General features: G+C 45.9%; 6 protein-coding genes across 13 annotated transcripts; 3 read left to right on the plus strand and 3 right to left on the minus strand.

Moving 5' to 3' along the window:
* Positions 1-199: 199 nt before the first annotated feature.
* Positions 200-7,850, plus strand: LOC144181449 (uncharacterized). Of its 4 annotated transcripts, none has more exons than XM_077709943.1 (12): positions 200-677; positions 1,016-1,221; positions 1,308-1,377; positions 1,460-1,550; positions 1,689-1,792; positions 2,383-3,284; positions 5,857-6,023; positions 6,466-6,556; positions 7,228-7,307; positions 7,372-7,451; positions 7,509-7,604; positions 7,661-7,850. In XM_077709943.1, the coding sequence occupies exons 1-6, from the start codon at positions 536-538 to the stop codon at positions 2,733-2,735; spliced, it is 966 nt and encodes a 321-aa protein (XP_077566069.1). In that variant the 5' UTR covers positions 200-535; the 3' UTR covers positions 2,736-3,284; positions 5,857-6,023; positions 6,466-6,556; positions 7,228-7,307; positions 7,372-7,451; positions 7,509-7,604; positions 7,661-7,850. The 4 variants fall into 4 exon arrangements, with proteins under 4 accessions (XP_077566069.1, XP_077566068.1, XP_077566070.1 ...); XM_077709942.1 differs by having other exon boundaries at positions 6,466-6,547; XM_077709944.1 differs by having other exon boundaries at positions 6,466-6,547; positions 7,779-7,850.
* A 2,658-nt stretch (positions 7,851-10,508) lies between these two features.
* phax (phosphorylated adaptor for RNA export) lies at positions 10,509-12,489 on the minus strand. 3 transcript variants are annotated; one of them, XM_077709956.1, is made up of 2 exons: positions 12,202-12,489; positions 10,509-12,083 (listed from the first exon to the last, which is right to left on the minus strand). In XM_077709956.1, the coding sequence occupies exon 2, from the start codon at positions 12,074-12,076 to the stop codon at positions 10,808-10,810; it is 1,269 nt and encodes a 422-aa protein (XP_077566082.1). In that variant the 5' UTR covers positions 12,077-12,083; positions 12,202-12,489; the 3' UTR covers positions 10,509-10,807. The 3 variants fall into 3 exon arrangements, with proteins under 3 accessions (XP_077566082.1, XP_077566080.1, XP_077566081.1); XM_077709954.1 differs by having other exon boundaries at positions 12,290-12,487; XM_077709955.1 differs by having other exon boundaries at positions 12,309-12,486.
* A 34-nt stretch (positions 12,490-12,523) lies between these two features.
* pmpcb (peptidase, mitochondrial processing subunit beta) lies at positions 12,524-15,391 on the plus strand. Its single transcript, XM_077709952.1, has 13 exons — positions 12,524-12,687; positions 12,798-12,923; positions 13,009-13,095; positions 13,351-13,480; positions 13,660-13,858; positions 13,927-14,006; positions 14,207-14,313; positions 14,374-14,517; positions 14,587-14,747; positions 14,807-14,892; positions 14,947-15,035; positions 15,109-15,184; positions 15,254-15,391. Exons 1-13 carry the CDS (start codon positions 12,604-12,606, stop codon positions 15,316-15,318), a joined length of 1,434 nt encoding a protein of 477 aa, XP_077566078.1. The 5' UTR covers positions 12,524-12,603; the 3' UTR covers positions 15,319-15,391.
* On the minus strand, positions 15,334-19,143 carry dnajc2 (DnaJ (Hsp40) homolog, subfamily C, member 2). Its single transcript, XM_077709949.1, has 15 exons — positions 18,938-19,143; positions 18,345-18,535; positions 18,065-18,140; positions 17,866-17,964; positions 17,575-17,797; positions 17,417-17,482; positions 17,257-17,348; positions 17,049-17,170; positions 16,814-16,963; positions 16,591-16,749; positions 16,288-16,493; positions 16,075-16,175; positions 15,893-16,003; positions 15,659-15,813; positions 15,334-15,471 (listed from the first exon to the last, which is right to left on the minus strand). Exons 1-15 carry the CDS (start codon positions 18,990-18,992, stop codon positions 15,403-15,405), a joined length of 1,875 nt encoding a protein of 624 aa, XP_077566075.1. The 5' UTR covers positions 18,993-19,143; the 3' UTR covers positions 15,334-15,402.
* A 311-nt stretch (positions 19,144-19,454) lies between these two features.
* Positions 19,455-21,997, plus strand: psmc2 (proteasome 26S subunit, ATPase 2). Its single transcript, XM_077709953.1, has 12 exons — positions 19,455-19,646; positions 19,778-19,815; positions 19,898-19,979; positions 20,054-20,153; positions 20,229-20,360; positions 20,552-20,624; positions 20,700-20,795; positions 20,896-21,060; positions 21,129-21,216; positions 21,304-21,506; positions 21,583-21,679; positions 21,761-21,997. Exons 1-12 carry the CDS (start codon positions 19,577-19,579, stop codon positions 21,916-21,918), a joined length of 1,302 nt encoding a protein of 433 aa, XP_077566079.1. The 5' UTR covers positions 19,455-19,576; the 3' UTR covers positions 21,919-21,997.
* On the minus strand, positions 21,964-27,079 carry slc26a5 (solute carrier family 26 member 5). Of its 3 annotated transcripts, none has more exons than XM_077709947.1 (18): positions 26,801-27,079; positions 26,239-26,439; positions 25,742-25,881; positions 25,445-25,555; positions 25,199-25,374; positions 24,967-25,131; positions 24,637-24,872; positions 24,417-24,564; positions 24,219-24,332; positions 24,072-24,149; positions 23,886-23,981; positions 23,687-23,793; positions 23,416-23,485; positions 23,222-23,314; positions 23,058-23,156; positions 22,669-22,881; positions 22,470-22,524; positions 21,964-22,359 (listed from the first exon to the last, which is right to left on the minus strand). In XM_077709947.1, the coding sequence occupies exons 2-18, from the start codon at positions 26,403-26,405 to the stop codon at positions 22,232-22,234; spliced, it is 2,196 nt and encodes a 731-aa protein (XP_077566073.1). In that variant the 5' UTR covers positions 26,406-26,439; positions 26,801-27,079; the 3' UTR covers positions 21,964-22,231. The 3 variants fall into 3 exon arrangements, with proteins under 3 accessions (XP_077566073.1, XP_077566072.1, XP_077566074.1); XM_077709946.1 differs by having other exon boundaries at positions 26,239-26,469; XM_077709948.1 differs by lacking the exon at positions 26,801-27,079 and having other exon boundaries at positions 26,243-26,386.
* Positions 27,080-27,115: the final 36 nt, after the last annotated feature.

Below are 27,115 nucleotides of genomic sequence, written 5' to 3' on the forward strand. Positions count from 1 at the left end.
AACTCCCCATAGGTGGACATGACCTGAATTTGAACCCAGGACCTCAGAGCTGCGAGGCCGACGTGCTAACCACTTGTAAATGTTTTTTTCTTGACAATAAGTACATGCAAGCAAGCCTCCGTTTTAGCGTAAGTTTCAACTTTCCGATTTTTGTACACGACGTGAACGCCACATCAGCTGTGCCGGAAAGACGTTTGTTTCCTTCCAACGAAGTCAGCAAACGCCATCCTCGACATAGTAATGTGTTTTACGTTGGAATGGAAAGTGACATTAATGTAAGACGCGATTTTTTCACTTGGAAAGGGTCCGTTTTATTCGGTATGCGTTTCGACATTTCGCGGTTCCACACAAGACGTTGAAGCGGCGCTTTTATACTGAAAGGTCCCTTGAACGGAAGTGTTGATGTTGATTTGCTGGTGGGACGAGTGAGTGTGTGGCACGCACACGCTCATAAGCCTGTCTTCTATTTGGGTAGTCGTTTATCCTTTGGTCTTTAAGGCTCCTCGTTTTTGAGCTGAAGCGTCGTATTCCGAGGATGGTGTTGTCAACATCTCAGCAAGTCGCCCTGGCCTTCACGGCGGTGCTCTTCACGCTTGTCGTCCTCCCGAAGATGTTCGGCGTCGGCACCGCGGCCAAGGCGAAGGAATCGAGGCTCGACCCCCGATACTCCAGGAAAGGTGACGTAAGAATGTGTTGTTGTTTTCTTGGTCGTCGGAAACGCGAGGCGGCACGAAACTCCGGCGCATACAATGTATTTTTTTTATTTTTAAATTTCATCTGATATGAGCCTTCATTGATAAATAACCCACAAAAGTGGGTGGATTTTTGCTCGCGTCTTCCGATGGCGCAAATGTGGAACTTGACTGTTTAGGGCGATGCCGACAGTCAGTCTTGTCATTCATTCATTCATTTTCCCAACACAAGGGTCGCGGGGGGTGCTGGAGCCGCAGCAGGACGCAGGGTGCGTTGTGACGGGCCGGTGCCGTTTTTTGTTTTTTTGTTTTTTTGGCGTCAGGCTCCCTCGGAGGTCCGGCGGCGATCTCGCAGCCGTCGGCCGAAAACATCCAACAGATGAGGAAGCTGATGGAGCAGGAGATGAAGGGCGACAAATTCAAAGCCAAAAACAACAACAACAACGGCAAGGGCAAGGGATACGTGTTCACGCTCATGCCGTTGTACGCCATCGGGGTGGGAGTCTTTGCCGCGTACAAGTTTTTGAAGGTAACTTGGATTTCCACCGCGCCACGGAAAGCGGCTCCTCTACACTGCTTTTCCCTTATTATTATGATTATGATTTTTTGGAATAGATGAAGTCTTCGGAAGAGGAGGCACAAAAGGACAAGTTTGCCAAAGGCGCCAAGAAATCGGCTGAAGCAGGTGTCCAACATGGCCGCATTTTCCATTTGTTGACGAGAGGAACATCTGCGTTTATTTCTTTTTTTTCTCTCCCTCCCCGCAGAGAACCAGTTAAACGAACTGGAACAAAGGCTGGCGCAAACAGAAAGGATGCTCAATTCCATTGTCACTCAGTTAGACCCACTCACCAACTGGTGAGTGGAGAGACCGTCCTCCTTTTTTTTTCCTTCTTTTTTTCCCCGCCGCCAGCTCGGCGCTCGGGTCTTGACGAGTCTTGCCCTCCGTGGTGTCCGCGGCGTCCGCCCGCGTCCGTGGTGTCCGTGGCCCCTCAGCGCAAAGTCGGTGGCCCAGGAGCAGAAGAAGGAGATCATGACTCAACTCCAGACCATCCGCTATTTGATGAAAAAGAGAGGAATGGACTGTCCACCCCTCAACGGTAGGTCATTCATTGCGCCGCCGTCTGTGCGCTACTTCAGGGGACAAACCTTCAAACCCCCCGTCAAACTGGCTTCTGCCACATTGGTCCCCAATCCATCTCACCGTTTAGTTTTGGCCCAAAAAGTTCAAGTGAATTGGACTTGTATCATTGTCAATGAGTAGCTTTTGCCTCACTTTTGGGTTGGGTGCTTCTCCTCCATTTTGGATCCTTTTTCATTTGAGTGACTTTCCTTTACTTTTGTCACTTGCCACTCATTTTCCAGCTTGCACACGGCCGGCCCATTTCCAATTCCACGCCCTGGCGGTCGGCGCACTTTGCATCACATTTTGCGCACTTTGCATCCCATTTTGCGCACTTTGCATCCCATTTTGCGCACTTTGCATCCCATTTTGCGCACTTTGCATCCCATTTCCCCGTGGGGCGGGCGACCGGGGGCGTTACGCTGGTGGTGGAATGGGCCGGCCAAACGCGGCGCTTTGCTTTTTGCCGTTGAATGCCAACTCGTGATTGCTTTTCAAAGATTTCTTTTTCAAGGCGCTCTCTGCTTCCTTCCCTCAAGCAATTTCTTGCTGCGTGTCCACTTCCAGAGGCTTGCTTCCAGCAGAGCCTGGAACACCTGATCCAAACTCTGGGAGCCAGCGAGACGCCGCCGACGGACGTCGCCGACAAGAGCCGGGCGACCACGCCGGACGCGACCACGGGCGACGAGGCGACCACGCCGGACGCGACCGGAGGCGACGAGGTGTCGGAAACTCCATCGGAAGAGGGAATGGCGGAGGAGGAGATTGGCGGAAGATCGGAGGAGGAGTCGCCGCAGGAGGACCGAGTATCCGAGCGCTGTGATTCGACACCTTCCCTCGGGGAGGAGGAGCCAAACGGCGAGGAGAGCGGCCAAGCTTGGCAGGCGTGCGGCCTCAGGCGGCGCAACGTCCCCGAGTGAACGTGCCGTCCCATTATTTATTGTCCGACGGTCGTTCGACCGTTCCGAGAAAAGATTTTGTACCTTCTTGTGGATTTTGTGTACGTGCAGTGGGTCACATGCTCTTTAAAAAGTGTGATGTCAAGTTTAAAAGTCAAGCGGCGTAAAATAGACGACGTGCCTTTGCCCGCAGGAATTTCCAGTCAGCAGCGCGCACTTTATTTGGAGTGGACGGACTGTTCGTATGGCGGCCTCCGTGCAATCGTTTTACCACAGTGTCTTGACGAGGGAACTTTTTCCACTCCAAAGGGAAAATAAAAGAGGCAAATATGACCTTAACAAATCTTTTGGGATTTTCTACTTGTAATTTTGTCTCCATCTCGTGGCGAGCGGGTTATTCTGCAGACGCGATGACATGACGAGTGGAGCTCATAGCAACGAGAAGGGGCGCGGCACTCAAGCGACCATATTCAATATGGGCGTGGTGAAGACGCATTTTACATGCGTAAGTGATGCGCAAGACTGACAAGAGCCTTTGCTATTCTGACGGACCACCGGCTCCCACATGCGGTGAGGCGTTGAGCAATTTACTGGCCGAACTGCATCTTTAGCACGCTACCGGGACATTTCACACATAAAACATCTAAAAGTTTGCTCTCGCTTAAAATATTGAAGAGAAATGCCTCACTATACTATGTCGTTTTTGGAAGAGAAATGCCTTACTATACTATGTCGTTTTTGAAACCAAAAAGCCTTACTATACTATGTCGTTTTTGAAGCCAAAAAGCCTTACTATACTATGTCGTTTTTGAAGCCAAAAAGCCTTACTATACTATGTCGTTTTTGAAGAGAACAAGCCTTACTATACTATGTCGTTTTTTTAAAGAAACAAGCCTTACTATACTATGTCGCTTTTTGAAGAAAAAAGCCTTACTATACTTAGTATAGTAAGGCTTTTTTCTTCAAAAAGCGACATAGTATAGTAAGGCTTTTTTCTTCAAAAAGCGACATAGTATAGTAAGGCTTTTTTCTTCAAAAAGCGACATAGTATAGTAAGGCTTTTTTCTTCAAAAAAACGATATAGTATACTATACTATGTCGTTTTTTTGAAGAAAAAAGCCTTACTATACTATGTCGCTTTTTGAAGAAAAAAGCCTTACTATACTTAGTATAGTAAGGCTTTTTTCTTCAAAAAAACGATATAGTATACTATACTATGTCGTTTTTTTGAAGAAAAAAGCCTTACTATACTATGTCGCTTTTTGAAGAAAAAAGCCTTACTATACTTAGTATAGTAAGGCTTTTTTCTTCAAAAAAACCATATAGTATACTATACTATGTCGTTTTTTTGAAGAAAAAAGCCTTACTATACTATGTCGCTTTTTGAAGAAAAAAGCCTTACTATACTTAGTATAGGAAGGCTTTTTTCTTCAAAAAGCGACATAGTATAGTAAGGCTTTTTTCTTCAAAAAAACGACATAGTATAGTAAGGCTTTTTGGCTTCAAAAACGACATAGTATAGTAAGGCTTTTTGGCTTCAAAAACGACATAGTATAGTAAGGCTTTTTGGTTTCAAAAACGACATAGTATAGTAAGGCTTTTTGGTTTCAAAAACGACATAGTATAGTAAGGCTTTTTCTCTTCAAAAACGACATAGTATAGTAAGGCTTTTTCTCTTCAAAAACGACATAGTATAGTAAGGCATTTTTCTTCAAAAAAATGACATAGTATAGTAAGGCTTTTTGGTTTCAAAAACGACATAGTATAGTAAGGCATTTCTCTTCCAACAACGACATAGTATAGTGAGGCATTTCTCTTCAAAAAACGACATAGTATAGTGAGGCTATATGCTTTTTCAATTAGGATTCATTTGGCCAAAGTATACGTATGACTTAAGTATAGTATAGTAAGGCTTTTTCCTTTTAAAAAAATGACTTAGTATAGTAAGGCTTTTTTCTTCAAAAAAACAACATAGTATAGTAAGGCTTTTTTCTTAAAAAAAAACGACATAGTATAGTAAGGCTTTTTTCTTCAAAAAAACGACATAGTATAGTAAGGCTTTTTTCTTCAAAAAGCGACATAGTATAGTAAGGCTTTTTTTCTTCAAAAAAACGATATAGTATACTATACTATGTCGTTTTTTTGAAGAAAAAAGCCTTACTATACTATGTTGTTTTTTAAAAGAAAAAAGCCTTACTATACTATGTCGCTTTTTGAAGAAAAAAGCCTTACTATACTTAGTATAGTAAGGCTTTTTTCTTCAAAAAGCGACATAGTATAGTAAGGCTTTTTTCTTCAAAAAGCGACATAGTATAGTAAGGCTTTTTTCTTCAAAAAGCGACATAGTATAGTAAGGCTTTTTTCTTCAAAAAAACGATATAGTATACTATACTATGTCGTTTTTTTGAAGAAAAAAGCCTTACTATACTATGTCGCTTTTTGAAGAAAAAAGCCTTACTATACTATGTCGTTTTTTTGAAGAAAAAAGCCTTACTATATATACTATGTTGTTTTTTTGAAGAAAAAAGCCTTACTATACTAAGTCATTTTTTTAAAAGGAAAAAGCCTTACTATACTATACTTAAGTCATACGTATACTTTGGCCAAATGAATCCTAATTGAAAAAGCATATCCAAGTATGTAACCCTAGAAGTCAAAAACAAGCACTGTAGTGCATGTCACCACAATGTTCATAATGTGCAATATTGTATCTTAAAGTATTAAAGCCCAAAAGTATTTACAGCCCCCCACAGACTAATGCACCTTATTATGAAAACAATATATATATATATATATATATATATATATATATATATATATATATATATATATATATATATATATATATATATATATATATATATATATATATATATATATATATATATATATATATATATATATATATATATATATATATATATATATATATATATATATATATATATATATATATATATATATATATATATATATATATATATATATATATATATATATATATATATATATTTTTATTTTTATTTATTTATTTTTTTTTACTTAAGTATTCAAGCCCAACCAAGAGGTATTTAGAGCCCACGCCCCCTGATTAATGCACGTTACTATGAAAACCATGCATTTCTGTGTCTTTTTGAAATAGGCGTGGCCGAGGCGTGGGTGATGTCAGAGCTCAAATAACCGACGCAATTCTCCAAAATGGCCGATGGGCCGGAGGCTAGGCCTGTGTGGACTGCTGTGCTGCTCAGAATTGACGATTTCCCGAAGGAAGACCCGATAAACTTCTTCCATGACAATTCAGCGAGTTCGGTACTATGTCTTTTGGGGATTTCGTAGCCCCTTTTCTTATTTTCAGTGTGCTTTTTGACGGGAGCGTGCTTCATTGTGTGATGTAGCTCCACGCAGATGTTAGCACAAATGTTTGCTAGCAAGTTAGCCAACTTGCTAGCAAACATTTGTGTTAGCTTCTGCGTGGGGTTACATCACGCCAATCAAGCACGCTCCTGTCAAAAAGCACTAACACAAATGTTTGCTAGCGGGTTAGCCAACTTGCTAGCAAACTGTGTTTGCTAGCAGGTTAGCGAACTTGATGGCAAACATTTGTGTTTGCTAGCAGGTTAGCCTACTTGCTGGCAAACATTTGTGTTTGCTAGCAGGTTAGCCTACTTGCTGGCAAACATTTGTGTTTGCTACATTGCGTTACTTACAGCTCTTTATGTCTAAAAAGAAATCCTTCCATTGTGTGTTTCAGTTCCTCAACGATCACAGACTGCTGGGAAACATCAAGAATGTGGACAAAAGGAGCAGCTTGTCGACGCCATAATGAGCTGTTGGTCAGTAAAGTCAGTCATTTTTTATAGTTACTATTTTAGCTATACATTATTTTTAAATAGTTTCGATTTTCACTATCTCTAGAGTATTCAAGGTTTTGTGCAATTGGCTTACTTTATTAGGATACATTAATGGGTAAAAAATATTTATTATACTATGTTAGAATAAAAGACTTACTAAAGAATTACTATTCAGTCATTTTTAAAGAAAAAAAATCTCCAAGAAGGCTTTGTGCAATTGGCTTGTAAGTTTTGTTAGGTTACATTCTAATTTTGAATGAAAACACAGTAACTGGCTTAGTTTATTTTATCTTTTGTTTAATAGCAACACAAATGCCTTTAGTGCAGATGTAAGGAGTAAATGGTACACTTATAGAATGTACCTTTTCCCTTCACTTTCTTAAAGACCTCTTAATTTTAAATGTAGTCTTGACAAAATATTCAACAATAACGTGGGGTTCATTTTGACTAGTTTAAATAGCCATTTTGTTTTCCGTCAGTGTAAAAAGAGGGGAAATGTAAATTTGGGGTATTTATTTAACAAAAGTGTTGGGTGTTATGCCAAAACTCATTTTCAAACCCTTTCAAAATAAAATGGCTCTGATTCAGGTAAAACCTTACTTGTGAATGTTTATTTGACCTGACTTGTGTATTGACCCCCCCAACCTTTTTTTGTCTTTCAGAATTTCAGCTAAGGGGACCTGGTTACCTGCCTATAAACAGATAGCCTCAGACAGCCCCAATGAGATTTTCAAAATAAAAGGTAAGCCTTCTCCAATGGTCTTCTATTTAACTTTGTGTATTGAACCCTTTTTTTTGTCTTTCAGAATTCCAGCTAAGGGGACCTGGTTTCTGCATATGAACAGATAGCCTCAGACAGCCCTGATGAGATTTTTCAAAATAAAAGGTGAGCCCTTCTCATTGGTTTTTTAACTAACTGTGTACTAATCCCCCTTTTTTTCAGTTTTCCAGAATTCCACCAGGGGGTGGAGAAGATTCGATTTTTTACGATGCTGGAGCACCAACGGGAACCAATCTACAAACTTTTTCAAAATAAAAGGTGAGCCCTACTCATTGTTTTTTCAACTAACTGTGTACTAACCCCCCCCTTTTCAGTTTTCGAATCTTCTCCACCAGAGGGTGGAGAAGATTCGATTTTTTACGATGCTGGAGCACCAACGGGAACCAATCTACAAACTTTTTCAAAATAAAAGCTGACATCCTGTTTTTCCAGATTTCCACCTGGTGACAAGAGGAATTACTTCATCTTATTCAAGTTTTTCAAAATAAAAGATCTTGCAAAGTACATTTGTCTTTTTATTCAGAGAAAAACATTTTATTTAACTCTTGTACATGGTAGTTGAAGTGTTGATTGGTGTAGCCACTCTTTTCTCCACCTACAGACAAAAAAGAAAAAGTACACTTAGAAAAAAACATTGAAAAATGAGAGGATAAACACTTAGAAAAAAAATTTGAAAAAATGAATTAACACTTAGAAAAATTAGAGGATAAACACTTAGAAAAAAAAATTAAAATAGAAAATCTAGGGGTATAAACACTTAAAAGAAAAAAGAGAAAAACTGGGGGAATAAATGGAAGAAGAAAAGAGATATACGAATTTGGGGGAATAAACACTTAGAAGAAAAGAGATAGAAAAATTTGGGGGTATAAACACTTAGAAGAAAAACTGGGGGAATAAACACTTAGAAGAAAAGAGAGAAAAATTTGGGGGTATAAACACTTAGAAGAAAAGAGAGAAAAATTTGGTGGTATAAACACTTAGAAGAAAAAAAGAAAAACTGGGGGAATAAACACTTAGAAGAAAAGAGATAGAAAAATTTGGGGGTATAAACACGTAGAAGAAAAAAAGAGAAAAACTGGGGGAATAAACACTTAGAAGAAAAGAGATAGAAAAATTTGGGGGAATAAATGGAAGAAAATATAAAATAAATACCTGGAAGAAGAAAAGAGATAGAAAAACTAAATAAACACTTAGAAGAAAAAAGAGATAGAAAAACTGGGGGGAATAAATGGAAGAAAAAATAAAATAAAACTGGGGGAATAAATACCTGGAAGAAATAAGATAGAAAAATTGGGGCAATAAAAACTGAAGAAAAAATAAAATAGAAAAATTGGGGGAAAAAATACTTTGAAGAAAAACTGGGAGAATAAACACTTGGAAGAAAAATTGGGGATGTAAACACTTAGAAGAAAAAAGAAAAACAGGGAATAAATGGAAGAAAAAATAAAATAAAACTGGGGGAATAAATACCTGGAAGAAATAAGATAGAAAAATTGGGGCAATAAAAACTGAAGAAAAAATAAAATAGAAAAATTGGGGGAAAAAATACTTTGAAGAAAAAATGGGGGAATAAACGAAGGAAAAAAACTGTACGACTAATCACTTAGAAAATAAATAAAAAATAAACACTGAAACTTCCTGCTCCAGCTTTTAATGAAATCCTTCTTACCTTAAATACCTAGTCAAAAAGCTGTGGAAATAAATGGCCAGTGAAACATCACCATGATCAACTAGGCAGGCTTTTATTTCATTTGGATTTTCACAAGTACAGAGACATCTTCAAGTGGGCAATTGCCAGGAACAACTTGCAGGCCTGTTGCATGCAAAAAAAAAAAGAAAGTTAGATTATATAGAGACTGGTGAAATTTTGCACACAAAAAAAGCATAAGTTAACATACATAGAGCCTGGAATTTCAACAGATGGGCTTAGTTTTTTTTCTTTTAGTTTTATCTCGATGTTAAACAGGGAAAACTTCGATTTAAAAAAAGCCATTTGGGAGTTGCCAAACAATTACAGGATAGAGAAATCCTACAAGAAATTTAATCAACGAGCAAGATAAAGAATAAGTTCATGCGTGACAAGTGCTATTTTCCCCTTCCCAGACAAGCCGAATAAATATATAGACTGACGTTAGCAGCTAGGAGAAATATAGCTAAACAGTTTTAAAATAAAATCATTACATTACATACAACACAACAGGAACCAAGTCGTGCTTCTGGATCGCATCCTAGAGTGAGCATCTACCCAGCAAACTGTCGGTTGATGTCTCGGCGTTGTTTGATTAAGTTTAAAGTCTTGTGACACGACTCAATAATGGGGAGAAAACGGACAACATGCTAGTTAGCATTAGCGTCTTCGCGACGCTAATGCTAACTAGTCACAGGCGGTGGGGAAAAGAAGCCCAGACTTAAACTGTCGACGGGGTGTTGGACCTGGCATTAAATTAACAGATTTGTTGGCGTTTTGGGCTCAATTGATTCCTGAAAAATCTCCCGGTAGCGTGATAAAAACGTAGTTATTTCTTACCTGGCCGGCGTGCTCCCTCGACCGTCAGCACAGGGAGAGGTTTCCGAAAGAAATGGTTACTGCGCATGTGCATAATTATCCCAGCTACGTCAGGCGTAACCACGCCTATATTGTCCGGACATATTGAATGTCCTCCCAACTCAACGTCCATGTTTTGAAGATGACGTAATATAGTCGCCATTTTTGTGGTCTTGACGCTATAAAACAAGTGTGTTAGTATACAAATTTGACCAAATATTGAGTGACATTTTTACTTAGTATTTTACATCAACTCACCTTTATTCCAGGCCAACTGACTCCATTACAAGTTGAACATTTGAAACACGGTCAATTTTGCAAGAGAAAATACTTACTATACAAAGTAAAGTAAGGCTTTTATTAGAAAAATTGACCATGTATAGTATACTTAGTCATTTTTGCAAAAAATAAAAACCCTGAGTGTTGCATTATATGTATAACGTCCAAAGACATAAACAACAGATGGGTACAGTACCATTGCTTGGACGCGTAGGGCGCTGTTTCCAACCTCAAGTTCCGTAATGAGTGCTAGACATTCTTTAAGATGTTTTGAGCCCATATTCACAACACTGTATTTTCCCCAATTATTTCCAAAACAGTATTTTTTTTTTGTCATAAAAAAGACCATGTATATAGTAAGGCTTTTTTTTAACCCGAGGGTCAGTATATTTCTCAAGCAAAATATTTCAACATTGGAACAGAATGACAAGGATTTCCAAAACATCCCACTCATTACAAGAGTGAGAGCTGAGCACAAATGTTTTGAAATAACTTCAATCAACTTGTTGTCGGGATCCCAAAATGGTCCGCTTTAAACGTCAGTCTTCCGAATCGCCGCCCTCTCCCAGAAGCTATCCCTTTTGTCCGCACAGCACAACAGACTTTAGCCGCCGTTCGGCAGAATGGCGGCCCACTCTCAGAAGACCTCCAAGTCGGCCGAGTTGTACACCACCGGGGTCTCTTCCGTCCCCGCGGCACGCTCTTCCTCCGGCGCTTCGTCGGGGTCTTCCTCCGGCGCCTCGTGGGGGTCTTCCTCCGGCGCCTCGTGGGGGTCTTCCCCCGGCGCCCCGTCGGGGTCTTCCTCCGGCGGCCCGTGGGCCCGGCCGACCGCGTGGGCGTCGCCGGCAAACGTCTCCCCGGGGACGTCGTCGTGGTGACGCAGGTTCAAGGTGCCGATGGCCTGCTTCATCTTCTTGGCCACCAGGTGGCGCCTGCGCTTCTGCGCCGCTTTCTTGTTCTTCTGCTCCTGCTGAGTCTCCTCGGAGAAGATCTCCCTGATTTGCGCTCGGGTGGCGCCGGAGGAGCCCTTCAGGAGGTTGAGGTAGACCCCGCCGGGCGTGCGCCGCCTGCTGCCGTCCAGCGTGTAGACGCCGCCGTTCTCCTCCAGCGTGGCCGTCTGGCTCAACAAGTCGATGGCCTTTTTGGCCCCCAGGACCCTGACCACGCGCTGAATCAGCTCTTTCTTGGGTTCCTGCAGCCTGTAGGCAATTTCCTCCACCACTTTGTCTTCGGGGTCGTCCTCGTCGATCTGGTAGCGACCTTTGACCTCCATCTGGGCCAGGGGGCCGAGGCGCTCCTTCACCGGCCGCTTCCTCTTGGCGTCGCCGCCGCCGCCGCTTCTCTCTCGTCCGTCTGACCTCATGTACTCGTCCAGCTGCGCGTCCAGCGCCTGGGCGTGGCCCGCGCCTTTTCCCCGCCTCTCCATATGCCGCTCCTTCTCCATGATCTTCCGAGCCAAAGCGTAGTTGTAAGTCTCCACGTTCCTGTCGGACATGGAAACGTCGCCCTCCATGCCGAAGACGCCGAGTTCGGCGGCCACGGCGTCTTGGTGCTGCTCCTGCACCACGGAACCCCAGACGTTGTTGACCCGGCGCCCCCGGAGGGCCTCGGGCAAGTGGCCGGCCGCCGCCGGGGCCACGGCGTCTGGTACTTTGAAGCGTTTGCGGCCCCGGGATGCGCCTTCGTCCTCGGACGAATCGGGCTCGCTGTCGCTGGACTCGGACGCCCGACCGGCGCTTCGGTAAGAAACGACGACTCGGTCAAGGAAGGGCTGGCCGCCGAAAGGCAGAGGTGGCGTGACTCCGGTGACTGGAGTGGCTGCGCTCGTGTTCATCTCCGAGTCTGAAGCGGAGCCGGAAATCTCTCCATCTTCCAAATCTCTGTCCATGACATCTCTATCCGCCATTTCCTCCCTGCGAGAGACAGCAAAGACAATTTTATTGTCCTTGTTGAAAGTAGAGTGGGATGCTGCTAGTTAACGCTAAAGTCCAAAGTTCATTTATGTTCCAAAACACAAGAAATGTTGCTTGCCGAGTTCTGCTGGGCTTCTTCGCACGACTACTTCATAGCATCGTATCATATCACATCACATGCACCGACGAGCCTTGTTTGTATTTACCTTCAAGGAGCTTGCTTACCGCTAATGCGTTCCCTCGCGAAAGATGGTTATTCCAAAGTATCGCAATGTAGCTCAGGCGCTAAACAATTGCTACTTATCGAACTTGACAGCTAGGCTCAAGAAAATTGGCGCAATGTTGTCCGCCCCACTTCCGGCCGTCTTCCTATCAGGGCACAGATAACATTTCAAAGGGAATACGTCTTAAGGTGGAGTAGGCGGCGTAAGTACCCGGCGGCCATCTTAGGGGACTGAAGAGCAAATCGGGTAGTCGGACGTGACGTTTCATCTCCCGCGACACATTCTGACTAAACAATATGGCGGCGTCCTTACGTCTGTTGGCTTCCGCTAGCAAATGTTTACTACGCAGATCGCTGTTGGAGAAAAATAATGCAAACCGAGTAAGTTCGCGTGTTGTTTTTTCACGTTTATTCCAGTTTCAACCAAATTGACGCCATTCACCAAGACGATCTCAATAACGAGGGCACGTTGTTGATCTGTTTTGTTGCAGTCCGCAAGGCTCTTGTCTACGCAGGCTGCTCCACAAGTCGCTCTAAATGTACCTGAAACTAAGGTGACCACCTTGGAAAATGGCCTACGTGTGGCTTCCGAGGACTCGGGGATTTCCACGTGTACTGTAAGTTTTAACTTAACTTGACATCTATTGCACTGTAGACAAAAGATATATATATATATATTGATATACCGTGTGTATAATTCAGGTCGGCCTGTGGATTGACGCCGGTAGTCGCTACGAGAACGAGAGAAACAATGGCACGGCTCACTTTCTGGAGCACATGGCATTTAAGGTGAGCCAACATAGTCAACACCTACCTAAATTGTAAACTACAATTAGCGTGACGTCGCTGGACGGTCCAAAGAAATCCACCAGGATGTCGGGAAGAAAGTGGTGCGTTCACAAAGACGGACGGGCTCATCCTCGGGTGCAATTTCCACATGTTTAAACGTTAGGATAAAACGATTTGTCGACGTGAACAAAATTCAACAGTTGGCAGTCATTTTGGAGGCACTACTTCAAATTCCTCCTCCATTTTCTGGGACAGGGCACCAGAAAACGGTCACAGCTGGACCTGGAGTTAGAAATCGAGAACATGGGTGCACACCTGAACGCCTATACGTCCCGGGAACAGACGGTGTATTACGCAAAAGCCCTCTCCAAGGATCTTCCACGAGGTATAAAGTCATACTATCACGTAATGGCTACTGACTGATTGGACCTCACCTTGCCAAGAAAGGGACGTGACTCGGTGAAGTCCAATCTATGGAATTCAGTCAAATGCGGACATGCTAAGCATCACTTTGAATTAAAAAAAAAAAAAAAACGTAATGTTGACCTCTTTTTTTTGGAAAAGCGGTGGAGATCCTAGCGGACATCATCCAGAACAGCACATTAGGCGAAGCGGAGATCGAGCGGGAACGGGGCGTCATCCTCCGGGAGATGCAGGAAGTGGAGACCAATCTGCAAGAAGTGGTTTTCGATTATCTCCACGCCACCGCGTACCAGTCCACGGCGCTGGGGAGGACCATCTTGGGTCCCACGGAGAACATCAAGTAGGAAATGTGCCCATGGTGCGGAAAAGTGCCTCGAAATATATTCATCTGGCTCTTTTTCTTCCCAGAACAATTAACAGAGGAGACTTGGTGGAGTATATTACCACCCACTACAAAGGCCCAAGAATAGTGCTGGCTGCCGCTGGAGGTGAGAACATTGTTTAGCGTGGCAAGGTCAGCAGTAGGCGCTAACTACAGTAGACAGTAGTCACACTACAGTAGGTGTAAAAATGTTACTATTTGGAATATTTTCAAGTCAAAATGTCCTTCAGAGCTAGCATCTACTCCCCCGAAAAAAGCCAACAAAACATTTGCCAATATCCTAAATGTTTGAAATCTTCCCGACAGGAGTTTCTCACAGCGAGCTCATCCATCTGGCAAAGTACCACTTTGGGAAGCTTCTGGGACGATACGCCGCCGACGCGCCGCCGGCGTGTCCCTTCACCGGAAGTGAGGTGTGAGGTCGTCCGAGACTCGGCGAGTGAATCGGGTTGAGTGTCTTCTTGCCTCCCCAGATTCGAGTGCGCGACGACAAAATGCCGTTGGCGCACATCGCCATCGCCGTGGAGGCCGTGGGATGGTCTCACCCCGACACCATTCCCCTCATGGTGGCCAACACGCTCATCGGGAACTGGGATCGCTCTTTTGGCGGAGGAGTGGTGAGTGGGACTCTGGTAGCCCGAAAGGCCTGCTGGCTTTAACTCCCCCTTTGGACACGCGCGTATCAGAATCTTTCCAGTAAACTGGCCCAGCTGGCCTGCCAGGGGAACCTATGCTACAGCTTCCAGTCCTTCAACACCTGCTACACCGACACCGGTCTATGGGGGCTCTACATGGTGTGCGAACCCGGCACCATCGACGACATGATGCGCTACACGCAGCAAGAATGGTGAGCGGTGGCCCGCGTGGATGCCGTTGCAATAATACTCACGGGTGATTCTTTTTCAGGATGACCCTGTGTACCAGCGTGACGGAAGCCGAGGTGGCGCGAGCTAAGAATCTCCTCAAGACTAACATGTTGCTGCATCTGGATGGTAAGGGAGCCGCCGTAAGCTAACGCAGATAGCAAAGACGTGTCTGTGGTCTAGGTTCCACCCCCATCTGCGAGGACATTGGTCGACAAATGCTGTGCTACAGCCGTCGAATCCCCCTGCACGAGCTGGAAAGCCGAATCGACGTGAGTGGACGACAGCTGGCTCTGTTCAACTGGAGCCGGCTTCCACCTATCCATCTTTTTTTTTTGCCAACAGGCCATCGACGCCGACACCATCAAGGACGTGTGCACCAAGTACATCTTCAACAGAGCTCCCGCCATGGCGGCCGTCGGTAAGCGACTGGATTGGTCGTGGTGGTTGACGACACTAAGCGGCCGTTTCCTTTTTTTTTTCTTCTCAGGTCCCATCGAGCGGCTTCCCGACTATAAGCAGATCTGCGGCGGAATGGCCTGGATGAAGAAGTGAACAGTCAACCCAACGGCGCTTTTTCCTTGTCCCTTTAATTTCGTATAAAATAAAGCTCAACATAACGATATAATGGTTCAGATCCTATTTTTTACTCTTGGTAACAAATTGCTCCTGCGCGGCTTTCTTGGCTTTGACCATCTCCACCAGTTCCTGTGGAACAAAAAAAAAAAACAAATGTTACGCCCGACATGCAGCCACGCGTAAAGGGACACGGGGGTCTCCAAGTGCGCTCCTCTTTGGGCCCCCTATATCCAGCCTGTTTCCCTGGATAGGGGCCCGCGAGGAGTAGAGTTGGGGAGCCCCGGCCGGCCGGCTTGGGAGTTGGCCGTCAGCTCACCTTGTATCGCTTCATACAGTCTTTCTTGTTTCTCCCGGGGACGGCGTCGGCAATCTTCTCCCAGCGTTCGGGTGTGCTGACGGGGTAGGTCTTGAGGGCCTGTTCTAGAAGCTTCTGTTCTTCTGTGGTCCAGGGCGCCGCACTCCCATCGCCACCTGGGGGAATGGAAGACTCCAATCGGTGTTTGTCGGGCAGAGTCGGCCGGCCAAACGCTTTCCCGGTGAAGTGAGTGACCTTCGAAACGCTCCGAGGGCACGGCGTTGTCTACGGTGGGGGGCACGGCATTATGCTCCTTCCTGAATTTCTCAAAAGCTTTTTTGTTGACGTCGTCTTTCTGCAACGGATCTGAGGACGACGCATTTGAGCTTGAAATTCCACAGAGAAGAAAAGAGCTTGGGCGTTTGTGGACGAGTTACCAAGCCTCTGCAAACTCTTGGCTTTGTTGATGACGTCTTTGGCCGTTCTCTTCATGCCGCTCGTCGAGTGGATATTCATGTAGTTGGCGATGACCTCCCATCTAAAAAGGCAACAAAATACACATTGATATGTGCTGTGCCGTATCAATGAAATCCATTTTAAAGTAAAAAAAAAAAAAAGAGTGACAGTGGAGCAAAGGGCAAAGAAAATACCTGGCATTGGTTCCAGCCGGGAAGAGGTTGACGGCCTTAATGAGCAGCTGGAGATCTTCCTCGTTCCAACCTTTGCCGGCGCCCCCTCCGGTTCCTCCTCCTCCTCCTCCTCCTCCGCCGGCGGCCTGGTCTCCGCTCCTGGAGGCCTGCATGGCCTGGACTTCGGCGTCCCGCTCCTTCTGGAGCTGCGTGTTCACCTCCCGTACCTGAGGACAAGAATCAAGTTTTCAAGTTTCCAAGTTTTTAGCTCCCTAGTAGTTTTGTCAATGCCATTGTCTATCCCCCTTTCTTCCCTTCCTTTACCTGCTTCTCCACGGCAATCTTACTGTCCTCCTTGGAAGCCGAGGCCAGTATTTCGTTGAGGCACTGCAGGCTGGCCAGTTCCAGCCTATCGCACAGCTTCTCCACGTCCTCCATCATCTTGACATTTTCAGTCTCGTTGTGCGCAAAATAATTCCAGTTCTGCGGGGTGACAGATGACCTCCCATTTCCGCTCATCGCTCCCAAAGACGAAAGCTTTGTCAACCTTGCAGGACGTCCGGAGCTTCTGCCGCTCCTTTTTAATGGCCCTCTTCTGGATGTCCTTCTCTTTTTTGGCCAGCTGGGCCGCCTGCTTGGCTTCTTCTTCTTCTTTCTCCTTGGCCAGGCGAGCCGCCTCCGCCTCGGCGACTCGGACCTGGAGAAAAAGCCCCGGGAAAGCTTTAGCGGTGGATGGTCCGGCCCCGAGCTTTCCATTTCCGGGCCAAGGGTCCCGAACTCACTCGCTCCTTTTCCTCGTGCTCTCGCTTCTTGGCTTCGGCTCTTGCCTTCTTCTCGGACTCCTTGCGGGCCTTCTCCTCGTCTTTGAATTTCTTTATCCGCGGATCGCAAGTGTAGGCGGTATCTGCGGGGGATGAAACGCAACGTGGGTCGGTTGGCCCGGGGCCATTCCCGCGCGTGGCGCCCCGGAATCATTTGCCGTCTCTGTACCAACTAGTGTTCGAATTCTGTTCATCTCCTCTTTCTTCCTCTGAGCTCTAGAGGCCCGATTTTGCTTCTCGATCCATCTCCTCTCATCTCGACTAGACGGGGCAATAAAAGAAAGGGCGGTGAGCGGGCGCTAGGCGGAGCGGCCGAAAAACAAGCTTACCACTCGGCCTTGTCCTTCTCCTCTTCGTCCAAGTGCGAGAATTCCCTCCAAGAATCAAAATTGTACCTACGGGGGCCCGGGAATATGGCGGAAGCTCGTAAGCGTGTGGTTAAACGGCGTGCGGTCACAGATGATGATGAACGCGTGTCAAGACATACCAAAAGGAGTAGAAGTTATCCACTTCTTCAAAGGAAGACTCCATGGAGCCGAGTTTGGGCACGTGCTTTTTGGACGACCATCGGGAATTGCGCTCAAAGACGGCCGGAAAGACCCGGAAAAAGTTTTCTTTGCCTTCGCCTTTGGACGGGACGCCGTTGTCGAATGTGGGATCCACGCTGTCGAAGGCTCGCCTCTTCACCGGGTCCGAAAGCGTTTCTATAGCTGCCGAGGCGCGGAAAAGCGGCATGAGCGGCCACGACGGATCAAAACGTAGCCGGCCACCGACCTACCTTTAGTGATACACGTGAAATAATCATTGTCGCCTTCGGAGATCTGCTCTCCCGCGGCTTTCCTCTTGTCGGGATGGTGCTTTAACACGATGGCTTTGTCTGGGGAGGAACAGAGAACAGTGCTTGCTAGCTAGCTAGCTACGTAGCGTGCCGGGCAAACAAAAAAAAGGAAAGAAAAACACTCCCGTGGTCTACTTACGGGCGGCTTTGATCTGTTTCTGAGTGGCTTTGTATCTCAAGTGCGGAAGACCGAGAACGGCGTAGTGATCTTGATTCTAGAAACAAGTGATCAGATGATACCCATGAGCTGGTGATTATTGACAGAGTTTGGAGTTTGCAAGCTAGGCGGTGTTTGCCTTCAAACGCGGAATTACAAGCCTTTCTTTCTCCTTAGCCTGACATTGTACTAGAAATCTTGACAATACGATCCATTTGAAGAATTGCCCATTCTCGTGTCGTGGTTTGTTTACGTTACACACCTTACAATCCTTTGGATCTAGCGTCCGGAGGTTTGGATGCTCTTCCAGTTGAAAGTCCTCATCTTCCGACTCCTCCGAGGATGAAGACTCCTCTTCCAACTCCTGGAAGGAGGTCGACAAGTTCCTGCATCTCCTCTTCACATAGGCTTCGAACCAGCGACCCACGGGCTCAACTAGAACCACCACGGAGGCTAATGGAGGGAAAACGATTCCAAATTCCAGTTAGATACATGAATCACTTTATGGCATCTACTAGATCAATATACACAAGTACAACGGTTATGAAGTAGCTCTTGTATTTTGAATGAGCAAAACACGTCATCGTGACAGAGAAGATGATATCGTGCTAACAATATTATCTGTCACACTAAGAAATATAATGCAGCATTTTCATGCACGAGTGGGTTGCTGTGATGTAACCATGTATGTCATTACTATGTTAATAAATGCAGCCCCCGAACCCCCAACAACTCATTTTCTATACGGGGTTAGCTCAGTATTTACTGTCTGATTTCGAATACATTGCTGACAATCTCTATTATGCTAGTTTAGCAGGCTAGCTCCCGGTGTCCTCATAGGGATTCGACGCTTACCGGCAACTGCTTTAAACACGGTCGTTTCATGCCCGTCCACCGCTACTAATATCATTTTCAGTCGAAGAGCTAGACCAACATTCAAGAGCCGCAAAATTGTGATGATAATTTCTTTTAGTGTTTCAAATTTCGGCCCTCTTAATTTCACACCACATGGGCATCCATTAAAAAGAACTCCAGGTGTCACATAGTAAAACGTTCCGGGTTAGTTTAATCGCGAGTGAATATTTTGTTCTGCTTTGGAAATTAACACCAAAAACTAACCGAATCACAGTAGAGATTATTACAGTAATCGATTAATTCAATGTTTATTTAAAATCATATTTTTTAGTTTTTTTTTAATTTGTGTGAATAATGAAAATTAACTCCATCTAAAATAACTAGCATTTGTGATGTAGACGCAAAGCTGCCTTCATGTACTACAATATGACTGCGTAGGATTTCGAAACAACAAGTTCCTTTCAAAATAATTCAACGTCATTATTTAAATGCATGTAGTATAACAATCGTAAAAATGGGTGCGTGTGCAATAACACACCGACACCTATTTCCGGCCCGTCGAATGAACCGCAAAGCTGCTGTGTAATCGTACTATTTAGCCGCGCTACAGTTAAAAACTCAACAAAATCTCAACACAACATGCCGGATTATCTAGGAGATGACCAGAGGAAGACAAAGGAAGAGGAAAAGGAGGACTCACCAATCAGGGGTACAAAGCTTTAAACAAGCGAAGGTCTTTGTTTAAGAAGGCTCTTAGCATTAGCCGTTTCGCTAAAGTTAGCTTCGGTTTGTAAAAGGCCAAATCATGCCATTACTAACTGTATTCATCTCTGCAAACAGCTTTGGATGAAGGAGACATCGCTCTACTGAAAACATACGTGAGTGTCCCCCGAGACATTGAAATGGTTAATTGTCAAATATAAAACAATGTACTAAATGAACTGTGTACCCCATCACCAGGGCCAAAGCACTTACTCCAGACAGATAAAACAAGTAGAAGATGACATCCAACAGCTGCTCAAAAAGATCAACGAGCTTACAGGTGACTTAAAGGAACTGTCCACGTAGTGCCTCAACATATTCATAACATAGTTCTGTTGCACTGGTATTCTACAGGTATTAAAGAATCGGACACAGGACTGGCACCACCTGCCCTCTGGGACCTGGCTGCGGACAAGCAGACCCTTCAAAGTGAGCAACCTCTACAAGTTGCAAGGTAAAGTCATAGTGGAGGTCACACGTCTCACCATCTCACATTCAAAACAACCCAAACATGATTTCATTTCCACAGATGCACCAAAATCATAAACGCAGACTCTGAAGATCCCAAATACATCATCAATGTGAAGCAGTTTGCCAAGTTTGTGGTGGACCTGAGCGACCAGGTGGCCCCCACTGATATCGAGGAGGGCATGAGGGTCGGGTGAGGGACACAAATACAACTCCATTTTCCTAAAAAGAAAAAAACATGGCCCTTGGGAAATAAAGTCTCATTCCTTACCAACTGTTCCAAAACAAAAGAGTTTGTGCCAATAAGTCACATTCCTGAAGAAAATCATCAAACTGAATGGAGGACAGTCTATTTGACCACTTTGTTATTTTTCTTCTTCTTAGTGTTGACAGAAACAAATACCAGATTCATATCCCCCTGCCTCCTAAAATTGATCCAACGGTCACCATGATGCAGGTACAAAACCTGGCTAGAGCATTCCTTTTAAAGTCAAAACTGAATGCAGTTAAATCTTTTTTTGTTCTCTTGCAGGTGGAGGAGAAACCCGACGTCACTTACAGTGACGTCGGCGGCTGTAAGGAGCAGATAGAAAAGCTGAGGGAAGTGGTTGAGACGCCTCTGCTCCACGTGAGTGAAATGACACCATTGAGAATATCAAGTGTCACTACAAAATGTTCATTCTTTTTTTTGGGACAAATTGAGTGACGGTGGATTTTTTCCCCACTAGCCCGAGCGGTTCGTCAACTTGGGCATCGAGCCCCCGAAAGGCGTGCTGCTGTTCGGACCGCCCGGTACGGGGAAAACCCTGTGCGCCCGTGCCGTGGCTAACAGAACGGACGCCTGTTTCATCCGAGTCATCGGATCCGAGCTGGTGCAGAAGTACGTGGGCGAGGTGAGACCACCGAAACGCAATCCAATGGCGTCTCCGTGCAAACCCAAGCCAAGCTTTTCTTCGTCTAGGGAGCCCGGATGGTTCGGGAGCTATTCGAGATGGCCAGGACCAAGAAGGCCTGCCTCATCTTTTTTGACGAAATTGACGCCATCGGAGGTAGCCATTAGTCCAAAGCCATTCCGTTTTCTAGCGGCCCGAGTGAAAATTCCCAGCCCAACAGCCCACATTGTTGTCATTTACAAGGCGCACGCTTTGACGACGGCGCCGGCGGAGACAACGAAGTGCAGAGGACCATGCTGGAGCTCATCAACCAGCTGGACGGCTTCGACCCGCGGGGCAACATCAAAGTACTGATGGCCACCAACAGACCCGACACGTTGGATCCGGCCCTGATGAGACCGGGCCGTTTGGATAGGAAGATTGAGTTCAGCTTGCCCGACCTAGAGGTGGGATCGTCCGTCGGCTCATCAACGTGCCGCGTTTGGTGCGCTTACAGCCATTTTTTCTTCTTCTTTGTTTCAGGGTCGCACGCACATCTTCAAGATTCACGCTCGTTCCATGAGCGTGGAGAGAGACATCCGCTTTGAACTGCTGGCTCGACTCTGTCCCAACAGCACAGGTGAAGAAGACAAAACAAAATGTGGTTTTAGTCCATTTTCAATGTGCCCGAGCTCACGTGATTGTGCGTTTCCCCACCCAGGCGCGGAGATTCGCAGCGTGTGCACGGAAGCCGGCATGTTCGCCATCCGAGCTCGCCGAAAGATCGCCACGGAGAAGGATTTCCTGGAGGCCGTGAACAAGGTCATCAAGTCGTACGCCAAGTTCAGCGCCACGCCCAGATACATGACCTACAATTAAGTTGAATCTTTTCTAGGCACGGTACAAATAAAAATGTCCTTGTTGTGTCAAGTTAAAAATAAAGCTTTATTCCACATGATTCTAAAAAAGATTTTGTTTTTTTAAACAACAACAAGAAATGGTTGGCACAGCAATCTTCCGTAACAGTTGAACATCCTTCATTCACCATGTGACAGTAAGCAGTAACTTGAAGGACGGATTTGACACGAGTCCTGAGCTTTAAAAAAAAAAACACCCCGAGTGATTGACAAGTGCAAAACAACAACAAACCCTCCGTCCATATTGGATGTGAATGAAGTGTTTCCCAGCTGCATCAACTTGAGATATTGGCTGGGGAATGTTGACAATGTAACACGGCGTCATGAAGAGTTGGGAAGAGCATCTCCCTCTTGATAATTCCAGTGAAAAACTGCAACTGGTCCAGCTCCGACAACACATTTCCTACAATATTCAAGCACAAATGAGCTTGTGGCTAATATTAGTGATGCTATTCAAAGAAGTGATGCCATTGGCTGCTTAAAGCAAGAGAGGGACGGGCCTTCATGACTTACTGTCACAACCAGCGATGAAAACTCCAATATCGACTTCTGCATACTCCCGGATAACCTGCAATGCAAGAAAACAATGTCTTATTAGTGATGTCGGTGTATGTATGTTTTTTCTTTTTGTCACCGGGCATTTTGGGCCGGTACGGATGCTACTTTTGTCCGAATGCATGCATGGATAGATCTATTTGATCATAGGAAGAACCTGTTTGATGGCTTTGGCTCCCACAGAGTCAACAAAAGCAACATGCGTCCAATCCAGGATGACAGAACGCACGCAACCGGAGGAGCCCATAAAGGCCGCCTCCTCCGATGGGGCTTGGACGCGGGCCTCCTCTCCGGGGGTGCCGCCGTCCGCCTGCTCTTCCGTGGTTTTGTCAAAGGACAAAATCTCGTGCGTGGTGCTTTCTTCGTTGTCCTGGAAAACAACAAAGAGGAGGAGCGCGTGTAGCGGCGTCCGACTTGTGCTTTTAGCGTCGGCTACGACTGGTCAGTAACGTGATTGCTATTGCAAAAGCAAAATAGATTGCACAATTCGGGCCGTGTTTAACTCGTGCAAACAAGTTAGAAAAAAAAAATTGCCAGCAAGCGTACCTCCACGCGTCTTTTTGGCGAACACGTCACACTGCAGTTGCCTTTTTGTCTTTTCTGAGCTTTTCGGGCAGCCTGTAAGTGTTGCGGGTTCAAGCCCGTCTGGAAAACGAGTCAACAAACGATTAGGATGATTTTTTTTTTAAGTGGGGCGGGCCGTAAAATACCTTCTCCTTGAGGGCGCTCACATACAGGTCGCAGTTAGCAAAGTAGATGGACGAATTGGAGTGGAAAATCTTAATCCCCTGACATTCCGTAGCCTTGGAAGGAGACAAAAGACAAAATGGTGGCGTTAACGGTGCGGCTGGGCACCTGGCCAGCCGGCCGGCCGGCCGGCCGGCCATCTAGCTTTGCAACGCACCTCTTCGTATTCCTCCAGGTCGTAGTATAAGCCCGTGTTGCCCACCCTCCCGAGAAGGGCATTTTTTGGTCTGCAAAGCAAAAGGAAAAATAAATCTTTCCACTGTCCATTTTACATTCTAAGAGCAATGTTTAAAAAGGTCTTCCTCGTATTGTTTTGTAAGCATTGAAATGGATTTCGTTCAGAGACAAAACAAATGTTTTTTTTAAATAAAAAGAATGATATTATATTATCATCTCCGATTTTTTTAAAATGGAATCGTTGTAGAGACCTTTGCGATCTATAGATGACCGTCAATAAGGCAAACGTAATGGCCAACAGAAGGCCGTAATCCAAGCCTAGTAGCACCGAGGCCACAAAGGTCACCAGCCAGATGGCCTACGAAAACAAAGCAAACAAAAAAAACAACAAAGATTGGAAGAACGGAAGCAAAAAGTCCTCAATGTCCACTTGAGCGCATTTGGACGCACCAGTTCTATCTTGCTGCTTTTCCAAAGCGCCGGAATGTCTCGGAACTGCTTGAACATGCCCAGCAAGTTGACCATGATGATGGCGGCCAAGGCAGTCTGGCAGGAAGGAGAGACAAAAAGACAAGCAATCAGACATTTAGAAGAACGTTCCCGAGCATTTTCAAAAACGGACACGGACTGAGTCACCTGCGGAAGCGGCTCAAAGACAAAACCCACGGCCACGATGACCAGCAGCACCAAGAGCGAGCCCAGCAGTCCTGCAATCTGAACATTAGATTACGCCGGCGTTTCGGGCTGGGGGGTGGGGGGGGAGCGCCGCCACGGGAACGCTACCTGTGTTTTCCCGCCCGTGCTCTCCTGCACCAGGCTTCTCGACATGGAGCAAGAGATGGTGATGGTTTGGAAGAAAGAGCTGATGAAATTGCACAGGCCAAAGGCTATCAGCTCCTGTTCAGGCCAGGGGGGGGGGGGGGGGGGGGCGGTCTTGTTAATGGGAAAGCAGAAGAGAAAGGAAAGCCGTCGTGGCCTCACCTGATTGCCGTCCACGCTGTAGTTATGCTTCAGCGCAAAGATTTTGCCCAGCGAGATCCCGATGGAGAAGCCTACCACGGCAATGGCAAAGGAGTCGGTCAGCAGACTGGGAACCAGGCGCAAATTTGGAGCCACGGGCGCCACCAGCCTGAGGACACGCCAGAAGAGTCGCCCAGAGCCCGAGTGGGCGGCGTCAGGGTGTTTGATGGCTGGCGCTTACCGACTGGGTATCTCCCCGACCACTTCCACCTGGTAGTCCCCTGACAGTTTCATGGCGTAAGAGACGCCGGTGGACACCATGACGATGATAATCTCCCCGGGAAGCGGGACGGGCATCTTCTTCTTGAAACGCTCGTTGAGGTATTTGACCCCGTACAGAAAGAGCAGACACAGCAGGCCCAGGACCGCCGTGGTGATATTGGTGCTGGTGATGTGTGCCAGTACGGCCTGCACGCTCTGTAAAAAAAAAATAAAAAAAAGATGGAAAAGAAAATGGGGGGGGGAGGGGGGGGCACAAAGGCGGCGCCGGCCGGCCAGGGGAAACACTCACAAATATGACGGAAAGCGGCCCACTGAAGCGCTTTGTTTTCACTCCCAGGAGGTATTTTAACTGCGACACCACCACGTGGACGGCGGCCGCCGTGGTGAAACCTCGCACCAGGGGTTCCGTCAGGTAAATGGCCACGAAGCCGAAGCGGAGCATCCCTAAAACGATCTGACCGGGCGGAAGAGGAGCGTGGGAATCGTGGCCCCGTAGCGTGGCAATCCGGCCGGAAACCCACCTGAATGATTCCCACCAGCGTGGTGAGCACCACGGCCACCTCCACCCTCTTGGCGTCGCGAAGGATCACGTTGGCGGACACGTTGGAGCCATTGATGGCGGGAGGAGGCGTGGGGAAATCGGGAACCTCCCTGACCACCACGCCTCCGATCATGAGGCTTATTACGGCAAAGGTCCCTGGAAAGAGAAGCAGTCAATTCTTTTCTTATTGTTTTACAAACCGCCATCAAAGCAGAGTTGTTCTCACCGATGGAAATGTGTCTGGACGTGCCAAAGAAAGTGTAGAGCAGGACCGGGTAGAAGGACGAGTACAGTCCGTAAATTGGAGGGACGGCAGCCAGCATGGCGTAGGCCAGGCCTTTGGGAAGAAAAAAAAAAAGAGAGGAGAGTTGGGTAAATACTATCCCGCTGTTGAATGACAAAACAAAAGTCTCCGTGAGAAGAGCTCAAAGCCAACAGCAAAAGAAGCGGGACGCCAGAGAGGAGCCCACGGGGCACCACCGGACACCACCGGACACCAAAGGGCCGGGCCGGCCCGGCTTACCTTGAGGAAGCTGCACCACACCCGTGCTGAGGCCGGAGACCACGTCATGAAACAAGTATTCCCTGACCGGATACTTTGGCAGCCAGGAGAGAATTGGCAGGAAGCTGAAAAGTGCTGACTTTGCCCGCTGAGAAGAACACCTTCAAAACAAATTCAAATGAAGACCAAAACGTCATTCAAATGGAGGTCAAGAGGTCAAAAGGTTACGATGGGGCTAAACTCGAGGTGAGCATTTGAAACGGACAAAAGAGTGGCTTCTGTATGGCGTGCCGCGGGGTCAAAGGTCACACACAGCATCAGAGTCTAGCTAAGAGCACGTTTTAACACTGCACACTTTTGTCAATAAATGACTCTGATTAGTTTCATTTTGAATCACTTCCATTAAGACTGCACCCTTTTGTCAAGAAATGATCATGACTAGTTTCATTTTGAATCACTTTCCCAAAGCCATTAAAAGACCCACCCCATTTTTTGTCTTTTTTTTTTTTTGTGCTTACTGACAGAGCTTGGCCATCTTTTGGCGGACTGTGCGGCGTTTCTCCTTGCGGTGGAGAATGTGCGACCCGAGGTGACTTTCATGGTAGACGGGACGTTCGATCTTGAACATGACAAGTGGCTCCATGTGGTCCGCCTTGAGAGCCGCTTCTCCTTCTTCTGGCTCCATCAGTCACTCTTTCACTTCCCGTTTGTCTTCATTCCTTCGCAAGGAAGCAAGCAACACTCCTTGACTAAAAATACAAGAACAAAACTGGAAGGAAAAACAATCTGTCCTACACTGGGATTTTCTTCAATGTAGCCCAGTTATTTGACAAGTAGGGATTTGGTGTGTACACATGCAAAACCGTTTTCGAATATTGCTAAGACTTGGGTAGCTAGCGAACACGGAATTAGCGGCATAAAAGACCCAGAAAACAATGTTTTCAATTTCAAAGACAGTGGTCTAGGGAATACATAAAAACAAGGTGGTCTTTGAGTAGAAAATAGGAATTGAAAAAATGAGTTTCTTTGATTAAAGGTATAAGCTAGCACATGTATGCCGTCAAAAGGCGGAATTCTTACCTTCTCTCCTCCAGCTCAAGTTGAGATGCTGTCGCGTCTTCACGTCAACTTTATCGGTATGACCTTTTGAGTTAAAGTTTAACAGTTGCCTGACTTGGAGGACGGCGAATGCGGTAGTAACCTTTTCAAATGCAAAGATCCGCTATGGACACGATGTGTCACTTGTTTCCTAATTTCTCCTCCATTTCCGGTCAAAGAGTACTTTTTTTAAAAAAATTGTCATATCACATTCACCCAAACGTACATCATTGTTAAATAAATTTTCGAGGACAAAAAAAATGAAAAAGATTGAGTTGGAATCGAGACTCGCTGGCT

The sequence above is a fragment of the Stigmatopora nigra genome, chromosome 23, assembly GCF_051989575.1.
Source record: "Stigmatopora nigra isolate UIUO_SnigA chromosome 23, RoL_Snig_1.1, whole genome shotgun sequence".
In the NCBI taxonomy this organism is placed as follows: domain Eukaryota; kingdom Metazoa; phylum Chordata; class Actinopteri; order Syngnathiformes; family Syngnathidae; genus Stigmatopora; species Stigmatopora nigra.